This window comes from Mus caroli, unplaced genomic scaffold, assembly GCF_978045245.1.
Source record: "Mus caroli unplaced genomic scaffold, Mus_caroli_1 scaffold_14, whole genome shotgun sequence".
Lineage (NCBI taxonomy): Eukaryota > Metazoa > Chordata > Mammalia > Rodentia > Muridae > Mus > Mus caroli.
The window spans coordinates 34,212,142-34,230,608 of NW_028227269.1; the positions used below are offsets into that span (position 1 = coordinate 34,212,142).

At 39.9% G+C, this 18,467-nt stretch overlaps 1 protein-coding gene across 2 annotated transcripts in view; it reads right to left on the reverse strand.

Moving 5' to 3' along the window:
• The window catches only part of Bzw2 (basic leucine zipper and W2 domains 2), a 60,476-nt gene that overhangs the window by 21,167 nt on the left and 20,842 nt on the right, over nt 1–18,467 (reverse strand). For both annotated transcript variants that reach the window (XM_085830306.1, XM_021178745.3), the window contains 5 exons: nt 17,150–17,214; nt 12,027–12,203; nt 6,411–6,514; nt 3,242–3,307; nt 1,494–1,629 (listed from right to left, as the gene is read on the reverse strand). In XM_085830306.1, coding sequence (XP_085686432.1) covers nt 1,494–1,629; nt 3,242–3,307; nt 6,411–6,514; nt 12,027–12,203; nt 17,150–17,207 — 541 coding nt within the window. In that variant the 5' untranslated portion in view covers nt 17,208–17,214. The remainder of the gene's footprint in view (nt 1–1,493; nt 1,630–3,241; nt 3,308–6,410; nt 6,515–12,026; nt 12,204–17,149; nt 17,215–18,467) is intronic.

An 18,467-nucleotide genomic window follows, 5' to 3' on the forward strand; every position in this document is an offset into this window, starting at 1 on the left:
CCTCATCTTTGACAGGAGCAGAAAGTGCTATTAGCCTCTCACTTAGGTTTGACATTAACTAGTAAGTTAGTTATTTTCTGTTGTGATGGCTTAGGTAATTCAGTATTATCAGCATATAGAGTACCTTCTTTTTCTGTGCAAAAAAAAAAAAAAAAAAAAAAAAAAAGGCTAACAACATAAGGTACACAAAGGTTCCTAAATTCTTTTTAGAATGATATTCAGTTAAATAGCCCAGTATTAACAATGTACTAGTGATTCCAGAATTATAAGCCAAACACTGTAGATGGTCAGCATAATGCCACCTGTCTCTTAATTTTTTTTTTTTTCTTAGCTACAAGAGAACTATAAGCCCCCTCACTATGGGCATGAATGAAGCTGGGCCTTCCTACACGCAGGAGAAAAACTCCCCAGAAGAAACAGATGTTCTCACAAAAGCGCCTTTTTAATTTATTTTTTTTAGGAAAATAACTGTTTTGCGTTAAACTGTAATTTGCATAGCATTATCCTCCTACAAGAGAACAGCCCACTTTTGTTTCATTCCATAATCAATTACTTCAGTAGTGCCTGCCAAACTCTTAACACTTTCACATTTTTCGCACAAGCCCCTTTCTGTTGCAGCATTCTTGACTTTGAAATTATTCATTGTCTTTTGGACAATGAATGCCTTTCTTTAAAAACAGATATTTTATTATTTATGTGTATGCTTGCCCATGTGCGTGTGCGTATGTCCAAGGTCAGAGAGTGTAGGGTGGCCTGGAACTGTGGCTACAGGCAGTGGTGAGAGGCTGGGAAAGGAACTCTGGTTTTCCGCCAGAGCAGCAAGTGCTCCTAGCCAGTGAGCTATCTCCCCTAGAATGTCTTAAAAACGTGACTAAGATGAATACCCCAGAAGGACTCCTGCCCTGTCTTTGCCTATTTTATTTCATTAGGGAGGGTACTGCTCTGTTGTTCAGGCTGGCCTGGAAGTATGTAGCCCAAGCTGGCCTTGAACTTGCACTGACCCTTAGGCTTCAGCCTCCTGACCAGCTCCACAGACCCAAGGCGGTAACAGTTTAGGTTTTTTGTTTGTGGGGGAAGGGTGGGGAATGGGGAAATGGGAAATTTCTGACTTCTACTTTCTTTACTGGCTGGCATTTTATCTCCAAGGGCAAAAGGGCAAAATGATGTGTTATTCACACAAAGAGCAGCCTCTGAGCTGGGAAAAAAGGTTTGGATCTAATCAATTTCAAGGTATCCACAATCTGCAAGTAGAAGTCAAATGCCCATATATAATAGGTGTGCACGTTCTTCTTCTAATTCCTTATAGTGAACATGTACTTTAAAAACATCATTGCTGGGCAGTATGAGCACACACATGCGCACGTGCATGCACACGCGCACACACGCACGCGCACAAACACACTCTTACATGGAGGGCAGACAGTCTTTCTCCCTGTTTGTTGTGTGTTGTGTTCCCTTTCTTTTCCATCACACATGCGGTAAGCGCTAAGTACCTTCTTTGACTAAGCTGTCCGTGAAGAGACTGGTGAGGATGGTGGCTGGGAGGGTCCCATTGCCCAGCAGGATCCCAGACAGCATTGCCAACTTTGTCTGCTCTGCTTCAGAAAATGCTTTAAGGAAGAGGAGAAGCTGCAGGTGAAAAAGAGAGACAGAAAGAAACACATTATGTATGAACCCAGACAACAAGGTAGGAAGATAAATGACAATGCAATGAAGTCATCCACCCATGCCTAGGTATGAAGTAGGTCACCATATAGTGAGTGCAGTTAGCAGATTCTGGAAACACATGTTCAATCATAAATGATAGTGTAGAAAGGAATGCTGTCTGACACAGTCCTTTCCTGTGGGTTCATACACATGTAGCTACAAATAGTCACGATAAGGGACATTTGGGGAACGGTGTGTATACACGATGCACTCTTAGCTATGTACATGGAGAAGAGGAAGCACACAACAAACATGTTTTCTGAGATATACTGACTTTCACATCCTCCCCCACCCCCACAGGGCAATCACTTCCTCACCATGGCATATATTTTTGCAAAGAATAACATTTTATTTTTTTTAAATTGATTTACATGTAAATGTGGTGTGTGTGTATATATATATATATATATATATATATATATATATATATATATATACTGGTGTCTGGAAGGCTGGAAGAAGGTAGGTGTCAGGCACTGGAACTCGAGTTGCACGTTGTTGTAAGTCACCTGATATGAGGGCTAGGAGTTAACCTCCAGCCCTTTGCAAGAGCAGCAAGTATTCTAACTGCTGAGTCATAGGTCTCATCCTCCAGCCATAAGAATAGAACTTTTTGAAACACAAAACATAGCAGAAAAGGAGTCTGCAGGAAGACCTTTGAGGGAGAAGAGCTGTCTACATTTTTACAACACCAGAATCAAACACATGATTTCTTGGATCATGGTTTAACCACTATCTTTGGTAAGGAGGCAATGGGAGATATGAGATAAAGGAATTTCTAAATAGAATTTGAAAAGACTCGACTTTAGGAGGGGGAGATGTGTGCACCCCAATACTTCAAACCTTAACATTTTAGAGCACGAGAGAGGGTTACTTAGAAAGTCTGAAACAAGTCAAAGCAAAGGGGATTTTATGTCCCTCTTCACCGTGACTTTTAAGTCCTCAGAGCTGTGGGCTGTGGTCCTCCCTTCCCCAAGTCTCCTCTGCTTTGTGCTATGACTAAATTTTCTCAATGTCATCATTTCTCAGGTATGATGCCAAGATTCCTCAGGGGACCCCAATCCCAGCAGAGACTTGACTGAGTTTTCATCACTCAACACCAACGCAAAGTTCCCGTTATTAACATAGCTTTGTTTTAACATGCGGGTGACATGATTCTCTAACCAGCTCTGTAACATTGGTAGGACACACTAACTCCCCATCCCTGGCATCCCCTCCCATCTCTGAGAGAGATGTCATTCCTTAGGTATTTACACTGAGTGGAAGAAGCTTAATGAGAGCCTTTGACTTCTATTCTGTGTCTAGTAAGCCCTAAACAAACAAAAGACATCACCTCATGCCAGAAAGTAAGAGGGTTAAAGTTAAAAATTCTCTGTGTGTATGCGTTATCTCTGTGTGTGTCTGTGTCTGCCTGTCTGCCTGTCTGTCTCTCTCTCTCTGTGGGTATGTGGTTTGTTTTTTAGATATGGTCTTGTTTTGCAGCCCATGTTGACTCCAAGTTCAGTATTCTTCTTCCTTAGATCCTTGAATTTACCTTTTTCATTTCATCTTCAAATGCCTTTTCCAAATACTTGTATCTCCTGATGAGTTTATTGAAGACCTAAATATAAAGCAGAATCATTGAATTATGCAAATAATTTTAAAGGTCACAGACAGAAGGGTGGAAATCTACCATAGATCTACAATAATAACAAGATAAATGTACTCATACTAAGACATGAGAACCAGAAGCACTTCAGAAGAGGTACCATGACCCCAGGAAAAATAAGATCAAATCCATACATAGGATACAGCAAACTGAAGAATAGAAACAGGGGCTGGAGACATAGATCCAAGGTTAAGAGTGCTTGCTGCGTTTTCAGAGGACTGAGTTGAATTCACAGCATCCATGTTGGGACGCTCAAAAGCGCCTGTAGCTCTATAGAGGAATGGAAATGTTTCTGGTCTTAAAGGGCTCCTGCACTTGTACATATATCCTTACACAAACACATAAAATAAACACATTAAAAACCACAAATACAATCTAAAATGAAAAAAATTTAAAAGAAACAATAAACAAATGTCGGTGAAAATAAAATAGGATTTATAACCCTCCACATACAGACCTTGAATATGTCTGAAACAGAGGGGTTACAAATAAAATCACTGAGCCAGTGACATGGGCGAGAGAGCAGAGTTCAGGGCACACTACTATCCAGATGGATCACAAACATGTTTTTGGTAGATGAACAAAAAACATAATCTACTTAGCTATGAAGAATGATTGGCCTCACAATCCCTACTGTACACGAATGATCCTTTCACTGAACCAGGAATCTTGTAAGTCCTGATTATCTTTAGTAACCATAGATATGTCTGAACCCAGTTGTTGCTGTCTCTAATATCCATATAACATACTTCTAACATTTTGTTGTGCTTCTTCATATAACTAAGAAGACCAAGAACAACTGTCTAAAATCACCTCAGGTTTTCAGTCACCATACTATGAAAGGGTTTGCCAAGTAAATGTATATAGCTTATATAAAATTAATTTCCAACTCAAACACTCTTTTTATTTGATTTTTTTCTTCTGCCTGAGCACCCCCACTGGCTAGCGTTTTCTATCAATCTATAAATAAGCAACAATTTAAAAGCCCAAACACAGACCAGAAGATCTTTGGTTTTATAAAAAATTATACATCCATCCTTCTTTCTGTGTGAGTGTACAAATATTATTATACTCATGTGAAGTCCTGAGGAAAACTTTTGAGAATTGCTTCTTTCCTTCTGCCAAATGAGTCCAAGGGATTGAACTCAGATCATCAGGTTCACTGCAGTTGTCTTTACCTCGAGTCATCAGAACCCCAAAAGATCTTCCTTCATATCAAATATGAAAAATGGACTCACTTGCTTAAAGACACCAGCCTACTAAGACAGGATAAAAAGGCAAACTGTACTAAATCTTATGACTTCCAGTTTTGTTTCGTTTTAATCTGTTTTCATTGGAATTCAAATAATGATCTGCAGCAATTTGATGCTGAAAATTCAATTCTATGGTAGACAATGGACTGGCAATTAGGTACCAACGAAATCAGACTTAGGAATTATGAAGCTTCTAGCTGTGGCTGTGCAATAAGCCGCACATTGGGGATTTGAAGTCAGCCTGGGCTATGAGACCCAGCCCCAAATCAATGAGATGAGCTATGGAACTGAGTGTTAGTATTTAAACCTATGCCTTCTCGAGTGTTTATCGCTCTTATATACACAGTAGCAACAAAGACATCTAAAGGACAGACCAGTGTCTGAGCAATTTATTCCTGTCTGCTTAATCTTCTGCTTCATGAAAAAAAAAAAAATCTTTTTCCCTATTTTGGTAGTAAAGCTAGTGCAAGCCATGTAAATCCATGTTCTCCACTGAGTCACACTGCCAGATCAGACTTTTGAAGAGTCCATCCATATAGAACCAGAATAGAAATAGTAGGTCTAGTTATCTGTATTTGTAGCTGATGGCTCCCCAACCTTTCACTGGGCCTTAAAATTCACTATTTTTTTTTTAAAACTAAGCTAATGTGGGCAAACTAACACTCTATAATTTGATTTAATATTGCCCTAAAACGCAGTGAATTTGAACATACTTGCAAACATTTAATGGAGATTTGTTTCTTCTCCTTTGAAATGTCTCTATGCATCCTTCCTTAGAAAGCATAAGTTATCTCCTTTTATTATTGACTCATGAATCTCTCATAGGTGTTATGCTATACAAGTATCTTTTCAACTCTTATTCAATTTTGAGACTGGGTCCAATGAAATCCTTACTGGTCAACTCCCTATGTCGCTGAGGATGCCTTTGAATTTCTGATCTGCCCATGTCTACCTCCACAGTGCTGAGACTGCACGTGTGTTCCAGGTGTCCACCCACTTTATGCAGTGCCAGGCGATCAAGCCTGGGCTATATGCACGCTAGGCAAGTACTCTACCAGCCAAATTACACTCATAGCCCCTTCTTACTCTTTATGATCTTTAAAAAATTGGTTTGTTTTATTTTTGTGTATTAGTGTTTTGCCTGTATGTATGTATGTCTGTGCATCATGTGCATGCTGGTACCCTAGAGGCCAGGAGGGGTCGTCTGAGTCCCTGGGACTTGAGTTGTAAGCTGTCACATGGGTGCTGAAAATTAAACCCAGGTCTTGTAGAAGAGTAGCCAGTGGTCTTGACCACTGTGCAATCTCTCCAGCCCTCTTCATTTTCTTTAATTGGTGCATAGTGTGTATTCTGTTAATATCAACCATAAAACTTTCCATTGAGTTTTACATCAATTTCCCTCCTTAGTATTATTATAAGAAATACTGTGATGATAATCACAGTAGTTGCTCTTTCATACATGCTCAAGTATGGCCACAAGATGTCTTAAGACCAAGAAGTAAAAACAATGGGCCAAAGGGAATAGGCAACCTTGGTATGATAAGAAGGAGCAAAACTGTTTTCTCCAAAAAATTAAGATGGCTGTGCAGCGAAAATCCAGCTGCAGTCGGCACCTGAAGTCTTGTAGATGAGGGGACAAAGCTGTGGTACTTTTAATGCTTTCTGTTCCACTAGGAATGCAACTGTGTATTTGCCCACATTTAAGACTCCATCTGGCCCTGTTATTGGGAGCTCTTTCCCTGCCACTTCGTTCAAGGCCTTGGGATCCAACACCCTGGCATTCTTTCCAAGCCAGATACTACCTGAGCATAGTTTCGGATGGTTTCATGATCTTCATTTGCTGAAAACACACAGTGGTTGGTCATCTTGGTCTTGTCACCATCGTCTATGCGTGTTCCTCCAGGGGCTATGAAGACAAATTATTACAGTTAGGACGCAGTGGAGGGACAACGCCAAAATATGAAGAGAGGAACAAGGAAAACCCTGAGGAGTAGATGTAAAAAATCCCATTGGATGCGCATGTATCAATCAAGACAGGTTCCAATCAGGACAATCCAAATAAGCTGCTCCACATCATACACTGACCACACCTGCTCCATGTCCCAGCCTTCACTAGATTCTGGCGTTATAAACCTATTCTTTCCAAAGTGGGTACTTAACCATGAAAACTAACTTCTATCCAGTGAAATGAATTCCATTATTCACAGTGGCACTTCTGCTGCTTCCCACATTGGGCCATAACTTTTTAAAGACTGGTAAATGCCTTGCTGGACTTCGTTCACGCAACTGTAGGATTATACAGACTCAACTCTTTGTTTTCGTATTACTTTTTTCAGTTACTTATATATGTGTCTCTGTGCACACATGAGTGCTGATAACCACAGAGACAGAAGAGGATGTCAGATCCCGTGAAGCTCAAGTTATTAATCATTGAGCTAACTCTTAGTGCAAGATCCAACTTTATAGATGACGAGTCTGCTGGAGTGGGTTATTCGTCCCAACTGTGGTGTCAACCATATTAACCAATTCTTATGGACATTTTTGACTTTTATTGAGGGCGCAGGAATGTTTCTAAAACCATTTCCTCTTTCATTAACACAATTTCCCATATGTGATTAATAGTCTGTACTGACGCCTTGAACTTGTTCTTAGTCATCAAGTACCTGCATTGGTTGGAACAGTATTTTATTCTCTTATTTGTTTTGCTAGAAGAATTGGACTGGAACCAGAGTGCCTTTTGATGAGAGTTCAATTTCCAGGTTCCCGTAAGTTGTAACAATGGCTCCCATAAGCACTGATTGACTTCAAGGGCAGGATCAGAGCATTAAGCATTTCTGTTTTTCACTGCTATTTCATTTTGGTTAAGAGGGGTTTGAGTGGCCCATGTTCGAGTGATGCCTCTCCTATAAGCATATAGTTTTACAATAAGCTATTGTGCTCTGCACCTTGGGTACAGCAATGAGGAGACTGGCGTTATCTCCTTATCAGTCCCTTGCTAAATTTGTGTGCTTTAGCTTTTAATTTGTGATTGGGTGAAAAGGTCACACAGCCAGTTTTGTTACTGGACGTAGGCAAATGAGAATTTCTTGCTTACAGACTCTTTTAGAATCGAGCAAATGGTTTTATAAGTAAAGTTATTTTAGAGAAGTAGGCTCTTGAAAGAATCTATTTTCCTTAGGTCAACCTATGTACCCAGTGTACATTAATTAATGAACACAACCACCTGGAACAACATTATATTAAGATGTTAATCTTCTCAAACCTCTGGACTAATTTTTCTTTCATGGTAAAAATGACAGAACTGGACAATCTGACCTTGATGCTACAGACTTTTCCCTGAGGAGGGAAATGTTTTAAAAATTGCATTCTTTCACACACACACCAGATACACTTGTCACACACTGATGTATACTTGCATTTAAACTGTTTTTTTTTTCTGTTTCTTTTCATCAAATTAGAAGCACGCATTAACTGCTACTTCTACGTTTTGGAACACCACTACTTTTCAAGGTAGTAGAAGCAAAAGAAAATAGATCCCTTGTTGTGAGGTTTTCTCAAGATAGGGGTAAAAGAGAAAAGAAAAGTATTTTTTGAGGAAAGGCTAAGAACAATAGGAAAACTCTTTGGTATGAAGGAAATTCCTGCCCAACTGGTTGTTTAACAAAGGATTCACATTGAAGGAAGGAACTTGTCTTAGTTCATCAATTATACCATAAATCTGGTTTTAAAGTCATCTGGGGTTGTACACCTGGACTAACTATGCCCAAGATTTTGCCCTACTTTCCTGCCTGCTGTATGTATTGACACAGTGTGAAGGATGACATTTGGGCTGCAGAGCTACACTGGCTATTGATTGTAATTAAGCCCTCAAGAGAGTCATCGATGGTCTGTGGGCAGATACTTCAACACCTTTGCAGGGCCAGTGGGGAGGAGTGAAAGAGTGGTGGAAAGGAACATCTAGCAATCTAGTAAGAGGGGAAGGAAATAAAAACAGCAACAAAGACAGTAGGGTTAAGAGAGCTGCCAGGAGGCCACTGACAACTCAGAATACATCATACAGTTGTGATACGAGAACTTGAATTGTCTATGCAAAGGAGCTGCCCGCATGAGCAGTTATAATGGCATGGTTCCACAGGACCAAGCAACACAGTGATGTGTGACACACTTGCTGACCATTATTGCTGCCAGTGTAATGATAAAATTCACGATAACCAGTGAATACTAAAAGTCATGCTAGAACATTCTGTAATATTAATTTAGAAAATAGCAATTGTTAATTTAATTGACAAGATCTAAAAAAAAAAAAAAGACAGATGGAAGTAAAGACCCATGATTTACATACAGCGAAATGTTAACTACAACATTCTCCTCATCTGCTAAGATCCTTACTATCATCTAGCCTTTAATTCCTTGACGCTTTGCTAATTAAACAGAGCAGGACACAGGATTTGTGTCCACAGACACTGGAGCTCAATATTCTTTAACACTGCTGGGCTGTATTCAAATCACCACCAATGTAATATTCATGGAGGTGAAAGGCACAATATGCTGCTTAGTAACCATAAATTAACATGTATAACAACACCCCCCCCACACACACACACACATTTACCATACTATATATAGCTTTCTTGGATTCTACACTGACGAATGATGTGTATAAATGGTAACACAAAATTCAGTATGTAGTGAAAGTTGGCAGTGTATAACATGGCCTGGTGATGTCTGGGGCCACGGTCCATACCAGAGCATGTAAACAGAGTTCACAAGAGGCTTTAAATCAAACAGGAGGAATGCATTTGCCCTATCGCAAGGCAGATTGGCTTGGCCAATGTTTCTCAGCTGGAAGCACAGGCAGCACCTGAGGCAGACACTTTGCATTTGCAGTGCATCTACCATCTCAGCGGTGTACCCACTTGCCCCTCACTTCCACAGATTTGCAAATCTCTTCTTGTTCTAAATGGTATACAGCTACAATGGAAATCAACTATAGAAACTTAGATCTAAAAGGGCTGGAGAGAGAGTTCAGTTGTTATAAAGACCAGAACTTAAGAGTTCCAGAAGCTACATAAAATACCCAGTGGCTATTAAGAAAACGGGAACATGGGATTCCCTAGAGCAAGTGAGCTAGCCAGTGTCGTCATCTGAGCAAGCTTTGGTTTTGACTGAGACCTCGCTTGTCTCACTGAGTAACTTGGAAGAGCTATAAAGGATGATTCCTAACCTTGGGCTTTCATATGCATGTGCATGTAGAGAAAAAAAAAAAAAAAAAAAAAAAAAAGAAAAGCTACCATTTGATATCTGAATTCATTGAGTACACAGGAAAGATATAAAAGACTTAAGCAAATACTCAAAGATACAGCCTTCTATAGACACTTTGGATTGCGAACACGTGAAGCAGGTGGCTTTTGGTTTAAGTAGTGGCCATGTCCTAATGTCAACAGCAACTCTTAGTTCTATGCTCTATGAACCAGCCATCATTTTAAACCAGCATTGGAAAACAAAGATATACATACCATACTAATGACATGTAATCAGAGTTCCAATGGGCAACGGCTTTAAGTTCTAAAAAGGCTGACTGTGTGATTACACATATTAGAAATACCTGCACAAATTAAAACTGATAAAGCTCCCACTTATGTATCCAATAAGATGAAGCAATTCTTTGGATATTACAATGTAAAGTATATCACTGATGCACCACTCAATCCTACAGGACAAGCGGTTATAAAAAGAGCCAATTGTGCCTCAGAAGAGAAGCTTATTAAACACAAAAGGAGAGTAAAAACCTAAATAATGCTTTGTTAACAATTTTCTTAATAAGTTAGGCTACAATAGCAGCTGAGAGACACTCGGTTATTGAAAAAACCTGAGGAACTAAGCCAATTAATATACTCTAAGGATGTGTACATTAGAATGGAAAACTGCAATAGTTTTAAGATGGGGATATATGCTTATATATCTACAGGGAATGAAAAAATAATCTGGATAGCAGCCAAACTTATAAAGACCAGGGAAAATCTCTTATCAGTTGGAACATGAATGTCTTCACAAAGCAAATAGCCTAGGTGATTCACAGACAGTCTGTTACCGATTTCTCCAAAAGAATGCATGCAACTTCAAAAGGGCTAGCCTGAGTCATCAGTCACACAAAGACTGGATCATGCTTCTACAGGACAGACAACACAGAGACTGGAGAAACAAATGCTACACTTAGCTTTTTTTTTTTTTTTCAGACTATTTTCCCTTTCCCTTTGGGCCCCAAACACAAATTCTTCTTCCCAACTCAGCAGGAAACAATTCTAAAAAGATTGTCCTCCCGATCCCTTAAGTTGGGGTGGACAGTTTTGTTCATTTGATGTGTTAAGGTTGTTAGCATCTGGAGTGGTGGGTTGTTTTGTTTAGTTACTATATATTGGTAGAAATTTAAGGTTGTTTTGTGGGATAACTGCTTCTCTGGTACATAGGCTGTTTGTTTAAGGTGTGAGGTGAAGTCTTAGTTTTCTGGTTCTTATAATTACGTCTAATGTGTGTAGATTGCTAATGTTAGAGAAAAAGACAATTTTTAAACAGAAAGGGGGCTATGAAGTAGAAATTTCTTGTATTTTTTGAGACTCAGTTGTGTCATAATGTTTTTCTGGAGACTGTCTTATGAGAGAATGTTTTGCTGATGCAGACACGTTGGAGGATGTTTTGAAGAATAAACACGTGGTGCTTTTCTGGAAGCTACCTGGAAAGGGGGCATGTGGTGTTTGATGTTTGGAGGGTAGAAGTGTAACCTAACCGACAGTGGATGATGCTGTGTGGCACTGGTTCGTCTTGCCACTCTTTGCTGGTCTTCACTGAGGATGCTGTACCATTGGTTCGCCTGTCTTCTTTGCTGATCATGTTGTGAATTTGTAGGAAGAAACACACCAAAGAACTTCTTGTGATATTCCAGCTTGTGACAAGCAGCTTTTTGCTGCTTCTGTGGATTTGGGCTAGTTGGCAGAGCCTTGCAGTTTCTGGATCTAACAGCCATTGCTGATTCGTGAGTAGTGTTTGTGAGTGGATCGAGCTACTGCTGTTGATTCATGTGAACTGACTGCTGGTATCCTACAACGCAGATTAGAATTGCCCCCCAAAAACCAGGTCCATATGCCCCTTTGTGCTATTAACCTTTTCTTTCCACTACCTCTGGTGAGTGGTGGACTTGAAGGGAAGGTTAAAGCCTTTATCCTTATTAAAGTAGGTTTTGAAAAATGTAAGCCTATACTACATTAAAACCATTCTAAATTGTAATCTAGGTAAAAATTATAGATTTTTTTTTACCAAATATAATTAATATAAACTTCCAAAGATTCTATCTTAAGAGGAAATATGACAATAGAATTGAAATTCATGTACACTATAAGAAAATGCCAAACCGTGTGGCTTACCAAGCATGCTGCCAGCCACCAGGATATCAAAGAGTGTGTCTGCATAGCGACGGTAATCTAATCGTGAGCCAGTAGAATCCAAAAATTTGGCTACAGCTTCAAGGTCATCACCAGCTTCATTAAGCCCCTGGACAAGTGTATCCCTGAAGACTGTGGGTTCGAATTTCTCTTTTTCATCTGAAATAATAAATAAAATGATTTCATGAGCATATGTGTTTATCCATATAGCCTGGAAAGAAACTGGCCATGTAAATTTCTATGATCTAAAACACCTGTTATACATTTATTCAAACAAATTGAATAGCTCTGTACAACAAGGCCACCTAGCATTTCAAGTATCTCACACATATTAACTCTAACAATTATTCATTTATGTCATCATTTGTAGGCTAGGCTAATAATGTTTGTAATCTATAAGTCTAATCATGGGAAAAATTATGACAACTAAAACTTAAATTATTGCTTTGTCAAAGATAAAGAAATGAAACAGAGAATCACCAGACTGTAGAAGAAGAAAACAGACAAGACAGAGATGGATGGAGATATCTCATGTATAAGACAAACTACCCTGGACCATGAGCAAAGAACCCTGAATATGAGAAACTAGATGTGTGATGCATACACAGGGCAGGTACTGTCTCTGTCCTCAGAACATGACATTCAGTGTTGAAAATTGCAAAGGTGTTTTGTTGTATGTGCAAGGATATTATATCTATTAATATTTTGCTAGCATCCAAAGCATAACATTAAAATACTTATTCATTGAATAAGACAATGAGATACTGTTTCAGAGTCCTGCAATCTTTTGAATGGATTCTCTAGTTATTGAAATCTCTTCCAAGATCACATATCCTCTAGACTCTGGAAAACAGTGTTGTAAACTCATGCAGAAGAGGTAAATAATGAGGTAGTGCTATGACTAAGCTCAGTTTTAATACTGTAGGTCATCTGAAAGGACTGCAGAGATGTAAGAAAAAACAGATATTATTCAGCTGATGTTCCCAGTGCACACTGAAGAGGCAGGCATAGAATAACACACAGGCACACAATGAACGACATCATGACCTAATGTGGTGAACTGTATCTATCATTGTGGAGATGTGGCATTGTGTGGCTGGGAAAGTGGTATGGGAGATGAAGAATATGATAAATATTTCCTGAGTGACAGTGAGCTCTTGGAATAACAAATGATGGAAAAGTGAAGAACTCGATGGGACAATTGAAAGAGAAAGCTGAAAGTTATCTGCCAGAAGAAACTAGACAAAAAGGTGAACAAGCTAGAGAATCTTACTTAGTCCAAAGACAAGGAAGAGGGTGGAGCTGCCAAATGATAAACTAGTACAGTAAAGAAGATAGCAAACCCCCAAGCCAATTGAAATTACTTTTTAAATTTCCAGAAAGTTTTTTTTAAAAAAAAAACAAAATTAAAGAATGAGTTTTTAGTTGAAAAGGGTTACGAACATACCACACTTAAATTGGATGCACTTGAACTTTAGAAGACCAGAAACAAATCAACCACCTGAAATTTCTGGGGCATCACAAACCAAAGCCAAGTCACACAGAAAGTATCAAGAAATGGAATCACATGAGCTGTTCAATAAATCATGAACAATTTGGGTTCAAAACTAGTATCTTCAAAAATTTGGCTAAAACCAAATTCCAACCTAGAGTCCCAATGCTCAGCCAAACCAGAATTCTTCAAGGACAAGATATATTGAAACTTTCAAACCCTAAGAAGTGTGGGGTAACTACAGGCTGAGCCACGACATACTACAAAGGAAGGAAGAGACACATGAGAAGGAAATAACACAGGTGTAGACAGTGGACAGTCCAGCTTCAAGGTGACAGCTCAAAGCTGAGGAACAACGCAATGTGACCACGAGAGCTCTTCAGTATCATAAAATGTGAGAGAAGATGAAACTTATGTACCACAATCCACCCTCCAAAATCTCAGAGATCACTGTGGAAGAGGGAGTGGACAGTACTTAAGTGCCAGAGGCAGTGGGTGACTACAAGGAGACAGTGTCTCAGGGATGCACACAGCAGAGACACACATGAATGCATCACAGCCGTGGCTGCGGCATCTTGATAAGACCCACAGAGTCCTAAATAAGAAGAAACCCAGCATGGTGAAGGGAGTTAGGTACAAAGTTCCAACCCTAACTGAGATGAAAATATCTACTAGCTGCTTGGAGAAGGGTCAGTTTCCTGTAAAAGTGTAGCTCCGATAAGCCTTCTATAACTCAGTGGAAGGCCACACATCCAAGAATGTTTGGGCAGCACAACCTGGTCTTGATGGAATTAAAAAACAGATGTAGAATATATGTGAGAGGGAAAGGGGGTATATCTGGGAAGCTGTGGGGGAGAGAGAAATGAACATGACCAAAATACATTGTATGAAATTCTTAAAGAACTCATTGAATGAGATGCATCTAGGATACAACAATTCCTTCACCATGCTACCACTGCTATCAACTCCTTAAGATAACAAAGGGGAAGTTCAGGCTGTCTATAGTTTTTTTTGTTTTTTTTTTTAAAGATTTATTTATTTATTTATTATATGTAAGTACACTGTAGCTGTCTTCAGACACTCCAGAAGAGGGCGCCAGATCTCGTTACGGATGGTTGTGAGCCACCATGTGGTTGCTGGGATTTGAACTAAGGACCTTTGGAAGAGCAGTCGGGTGCTCTTACCCACTGAGCCATCTCACCAGCCCCAGGCTGTCTAGTTTTAAGCCATAGAAAATGAAGCCAAAAATCAGAAAACTACTAAATTCATTTCATTGCAAGGTCACACAATGATACTTATACAAAGAGAAACAGAACCAAGCTGTGCTGAGAAGATCTCGTCCACAGTCATAGGAGAGGAAAGGCCAGGAGGTATACAGGTGGGTAAGTACAACGGTTGGAGGGAGCAGAGCTGAACCCTCTGCCTCTGTAATAGAAGGTAAACATCTAATACCACAAAAGGAAAGGGAAAAAAAAAAAAGGAGAAAGAGAAGGAGCAAGAGATAGCCACAGAAAAATGTGATCTGGCTTCATGGTTGTGAAATCAAAAGCACCAGCTAGAAGATTCAAAAGAGGCCCAGCTGCTATGACTACACCTCATAGAGCCCTTTGCTGAAATTACATGCTTGCATAATTCTGCTCTCATTAAAACTGTCTAGCTTGCACAGATTGGCCGCTTGTAGTTGTCTAACAGAAGAATGGGTAATAAGTACTTAACATCATTTATACTAACATCAGAACCAGCATACTAGTCAGAGTCATGGTGGCTGAGGGGGAGACACCATAAAGACAGATATAAATTAATAGCAACGGTGTTCACTATAAAACAACAGATAGAAGACTCTCTGGTGTCATAAGAAAAACATTACGGAGCCACCAACATGCAGATGGCAGCAGGAGAAAAAGTGTAATTGAGTCCTGTGTAGTGGGGGAGGGGAAAATGGTCAGAATTCTAGAGGAACAGAGTGGGCATAGACTGCAGGGTAGAGTAATCATAGCCCTGAGCTAGGGGAACCCATGGGCAAGCAGAGAAAACAACCTCTGACTCAGAATCTAACCCAAGGGTCACTCTCCCTTCTCAGGAGACAGATGTTTTCTTCCTCACAATAAGAAAAACACAGGAAATAAAAAGATTGTAGATCATTCATTAAGTCTATGACTGACTTCAGGTGAGGCCATTCTCACAATGATACAATATGCTTTGATGTTGACTCAGGTGGCAGATCGGATTGTGATAATTTGGAAATTACAAACTGAGGAACTGGGAAATACAGATCGGGGAGGGGAGGAACAACCCAAGCTGTGCCAAGAGTCCACACAGTAAGAATTATTTTTATGTAATAGACAACTTTAAACCTTGTGTTGGGGCTGACCATGGCGGTGCATGCTTGGATCTCAGCACAGGAGGGAGGCAGGCAGAGACCTAAGGCCACCAGGGTCTATAGTGTAGCCAGGATACACAGAGAAACCCCTTTTCAGAAACCAAACCAACCACTCAAGAACTTGTGCTTATCAGAAGTCCTTTATCTCTCAGCAATTTCCCAAAGGGACTGCCAAGAGAGAGGTCAAGGTACAAGACAGCTCAACATGGCTACGGATGTTTTAGTGTGATATCAATGTTCACTTTCACCTTGACAAAATCTAGAATCATCTTGGAGATGGTTCCCAGGGAATATTTTCTTCAGTGATATCTTCTGACTGGGGAGATTATGTGAGCAGCTGCTCTAAACTACCAGTGCCTCAGCTTCCACAGCATGATGGACTGTGAGCAGAATCAATCCTTAAACTGCTTGTGACAGAGTATTTTAATACAGGAAAAGCAGTGAAGACAGGGAGAAATAGTACCTGAGGGCAAATGGTCACTGAGCTTAGAAATCCTACGTTCAGGAGGTTTACTGGGATTCTTCTATCAGGGTGAAAAGTCTCTTTTGTTCACTACGGCTGTCAAGACCTGGGGATGTAGCTTAGAGATGAAGCACTCATCTCACATGTGCCCATGTGCAAGGCCCTGGCCAGGCCCAATCATTAGCTCAGGAGGGAAAGAAGATGAAAGAGAAGTCACACAGGTATGGTGACTCACGCTTGTAGTCATGAGTTTCAGCACTCAAGGAGTTGAAACTGCAAGACTGTGGCAAGTCCAAGGTCTGCTGGGACTCTATGGTGAATTCTGCTCACAGCAGGAATGAGTGAAAGTTCCATGTGTTTCAAGGGCCAGTACCGCTAGATTTAATCTGACTTCAAATTTTGGGAACCTCTTTCCTCCGGCATTTCTACCTTTTTCATGACTATTTTCTCAAAAAACCAAAACAAAGCACAAAACAGGAAACTAAAATATAAAATGTGATGTCACAATCAGTAAGGTTGTAAATGTAAGAAGCAGCCAAGCTTATCCACTGTTTTCATTTTATCATTAAAGAGGCACAGCCCTGGGGAGGACATGAGAGCCATCCAACACTGAACAGCAAACTCAATTCCACCACGGCTGCACCACAGACCTGAGGCTAGTTAGAGTTCCAGTGTAGCAGTAAGGGGAAGTAAGAGACAATTCAAACTCTTCTCAATTCTAATGATTTGATTAGAACATACACTATACAACATAACACAACACAACCTACCCCTTTTCCGGGTTTTGAACCGCTGGCCTGTTAGTACTGGCTTCTGATGCTTATTCATAAAATTACTGAAAAAGAAAAACAACATTTATATATTTTAAAATAGCATTCCAAACAACCCTACGTAGATCACAGTACATGGTCAACCGCAACCATGTGGGAATATGGCTTTTACACTACTGGCCTGGCAACATGTGAAAGTTTACCAAGAACCACTTTTGGCAAAGGTTGGGAAACAACCACCCACATCAACGTTGGCAGAAGTTAGACTTCATGCCACACTTTTGGGGAGTATATGGTGAATATCTGTGAATACTTACATGTGTATACCCTGCAGTCTAACAATTACTTTCCCCCTGCTGTCCTCACAGCTGCACTCACACACCAAGGCAAACATACATGTATGTGAAATACAGTTGTAGCATTCCACATGCATCTAGTTACGTAAATCACAACTTACCCACTGCATAGAACCTTGGCAGCCTCAGGAAAGGATGAATTAGATCTAACTCTGCTGCATCGCAGGCTCTGCTTCTATCTCTGATGATGGAGTTATGTCAAGACCCCATTTTCCCCATCATGCATTGCGTTGGGACCTCACTGACTTGTGCTTTTTGTTCCAAAAGACAAGATGAAATCTAGTTTCTGAGGCCACGTACCGGCTTCTTCTAGGTCGACTCCCCCAGCTGATCCTGTTACTTTCACTGTGCATACACTCATGCCTCCCCTGCAGAGGACTTCCTGTCTGATAGAAATGTCCCCTGCTTCCTGTGTGTGCTGACTAGTGTTCTGCTCCTTCTGACTTCAAGACCAGTCATTTTATTGTCATCTGATTGATCTAAGACCTAAAAGTCTAGGACCATTTTTAAGGCCTAAAAATTAAGCAGCATATAAGCATTTAAATGCTTACCTGGTAAGCAGCTGTGCTAACATGGGATGATGTTCAGTTGTCAATAGGTAAAAATTCTATTAAAGAATGTAAAGTGTAACTTACTTGCCTAAAAAGAGGGTAAATATGTGATTCTCATATGTAAGAAAAAATTAAATATTCATACATAAAGTTTATTCTTTAGGACCTTTTAACAATGAATAACCTGTTGGCATGAATATATACCAAAAATACCTAGACTGCTTAAGTTACAGAGGCAAAGTAAGACAGTACATGTTATTCAAACAGGCTACTGCATTTATCATCTACCATTTAAAAAAGTGTGACTTGAAGCTAATCTTGATGGCACAGGCCTATAATCCCAGCTACTTGGGAGGCTGAGGCAGGAGGATTTCCAGTTTAAGTCTTGCTTGGGATACAGAAAAAAGTTCT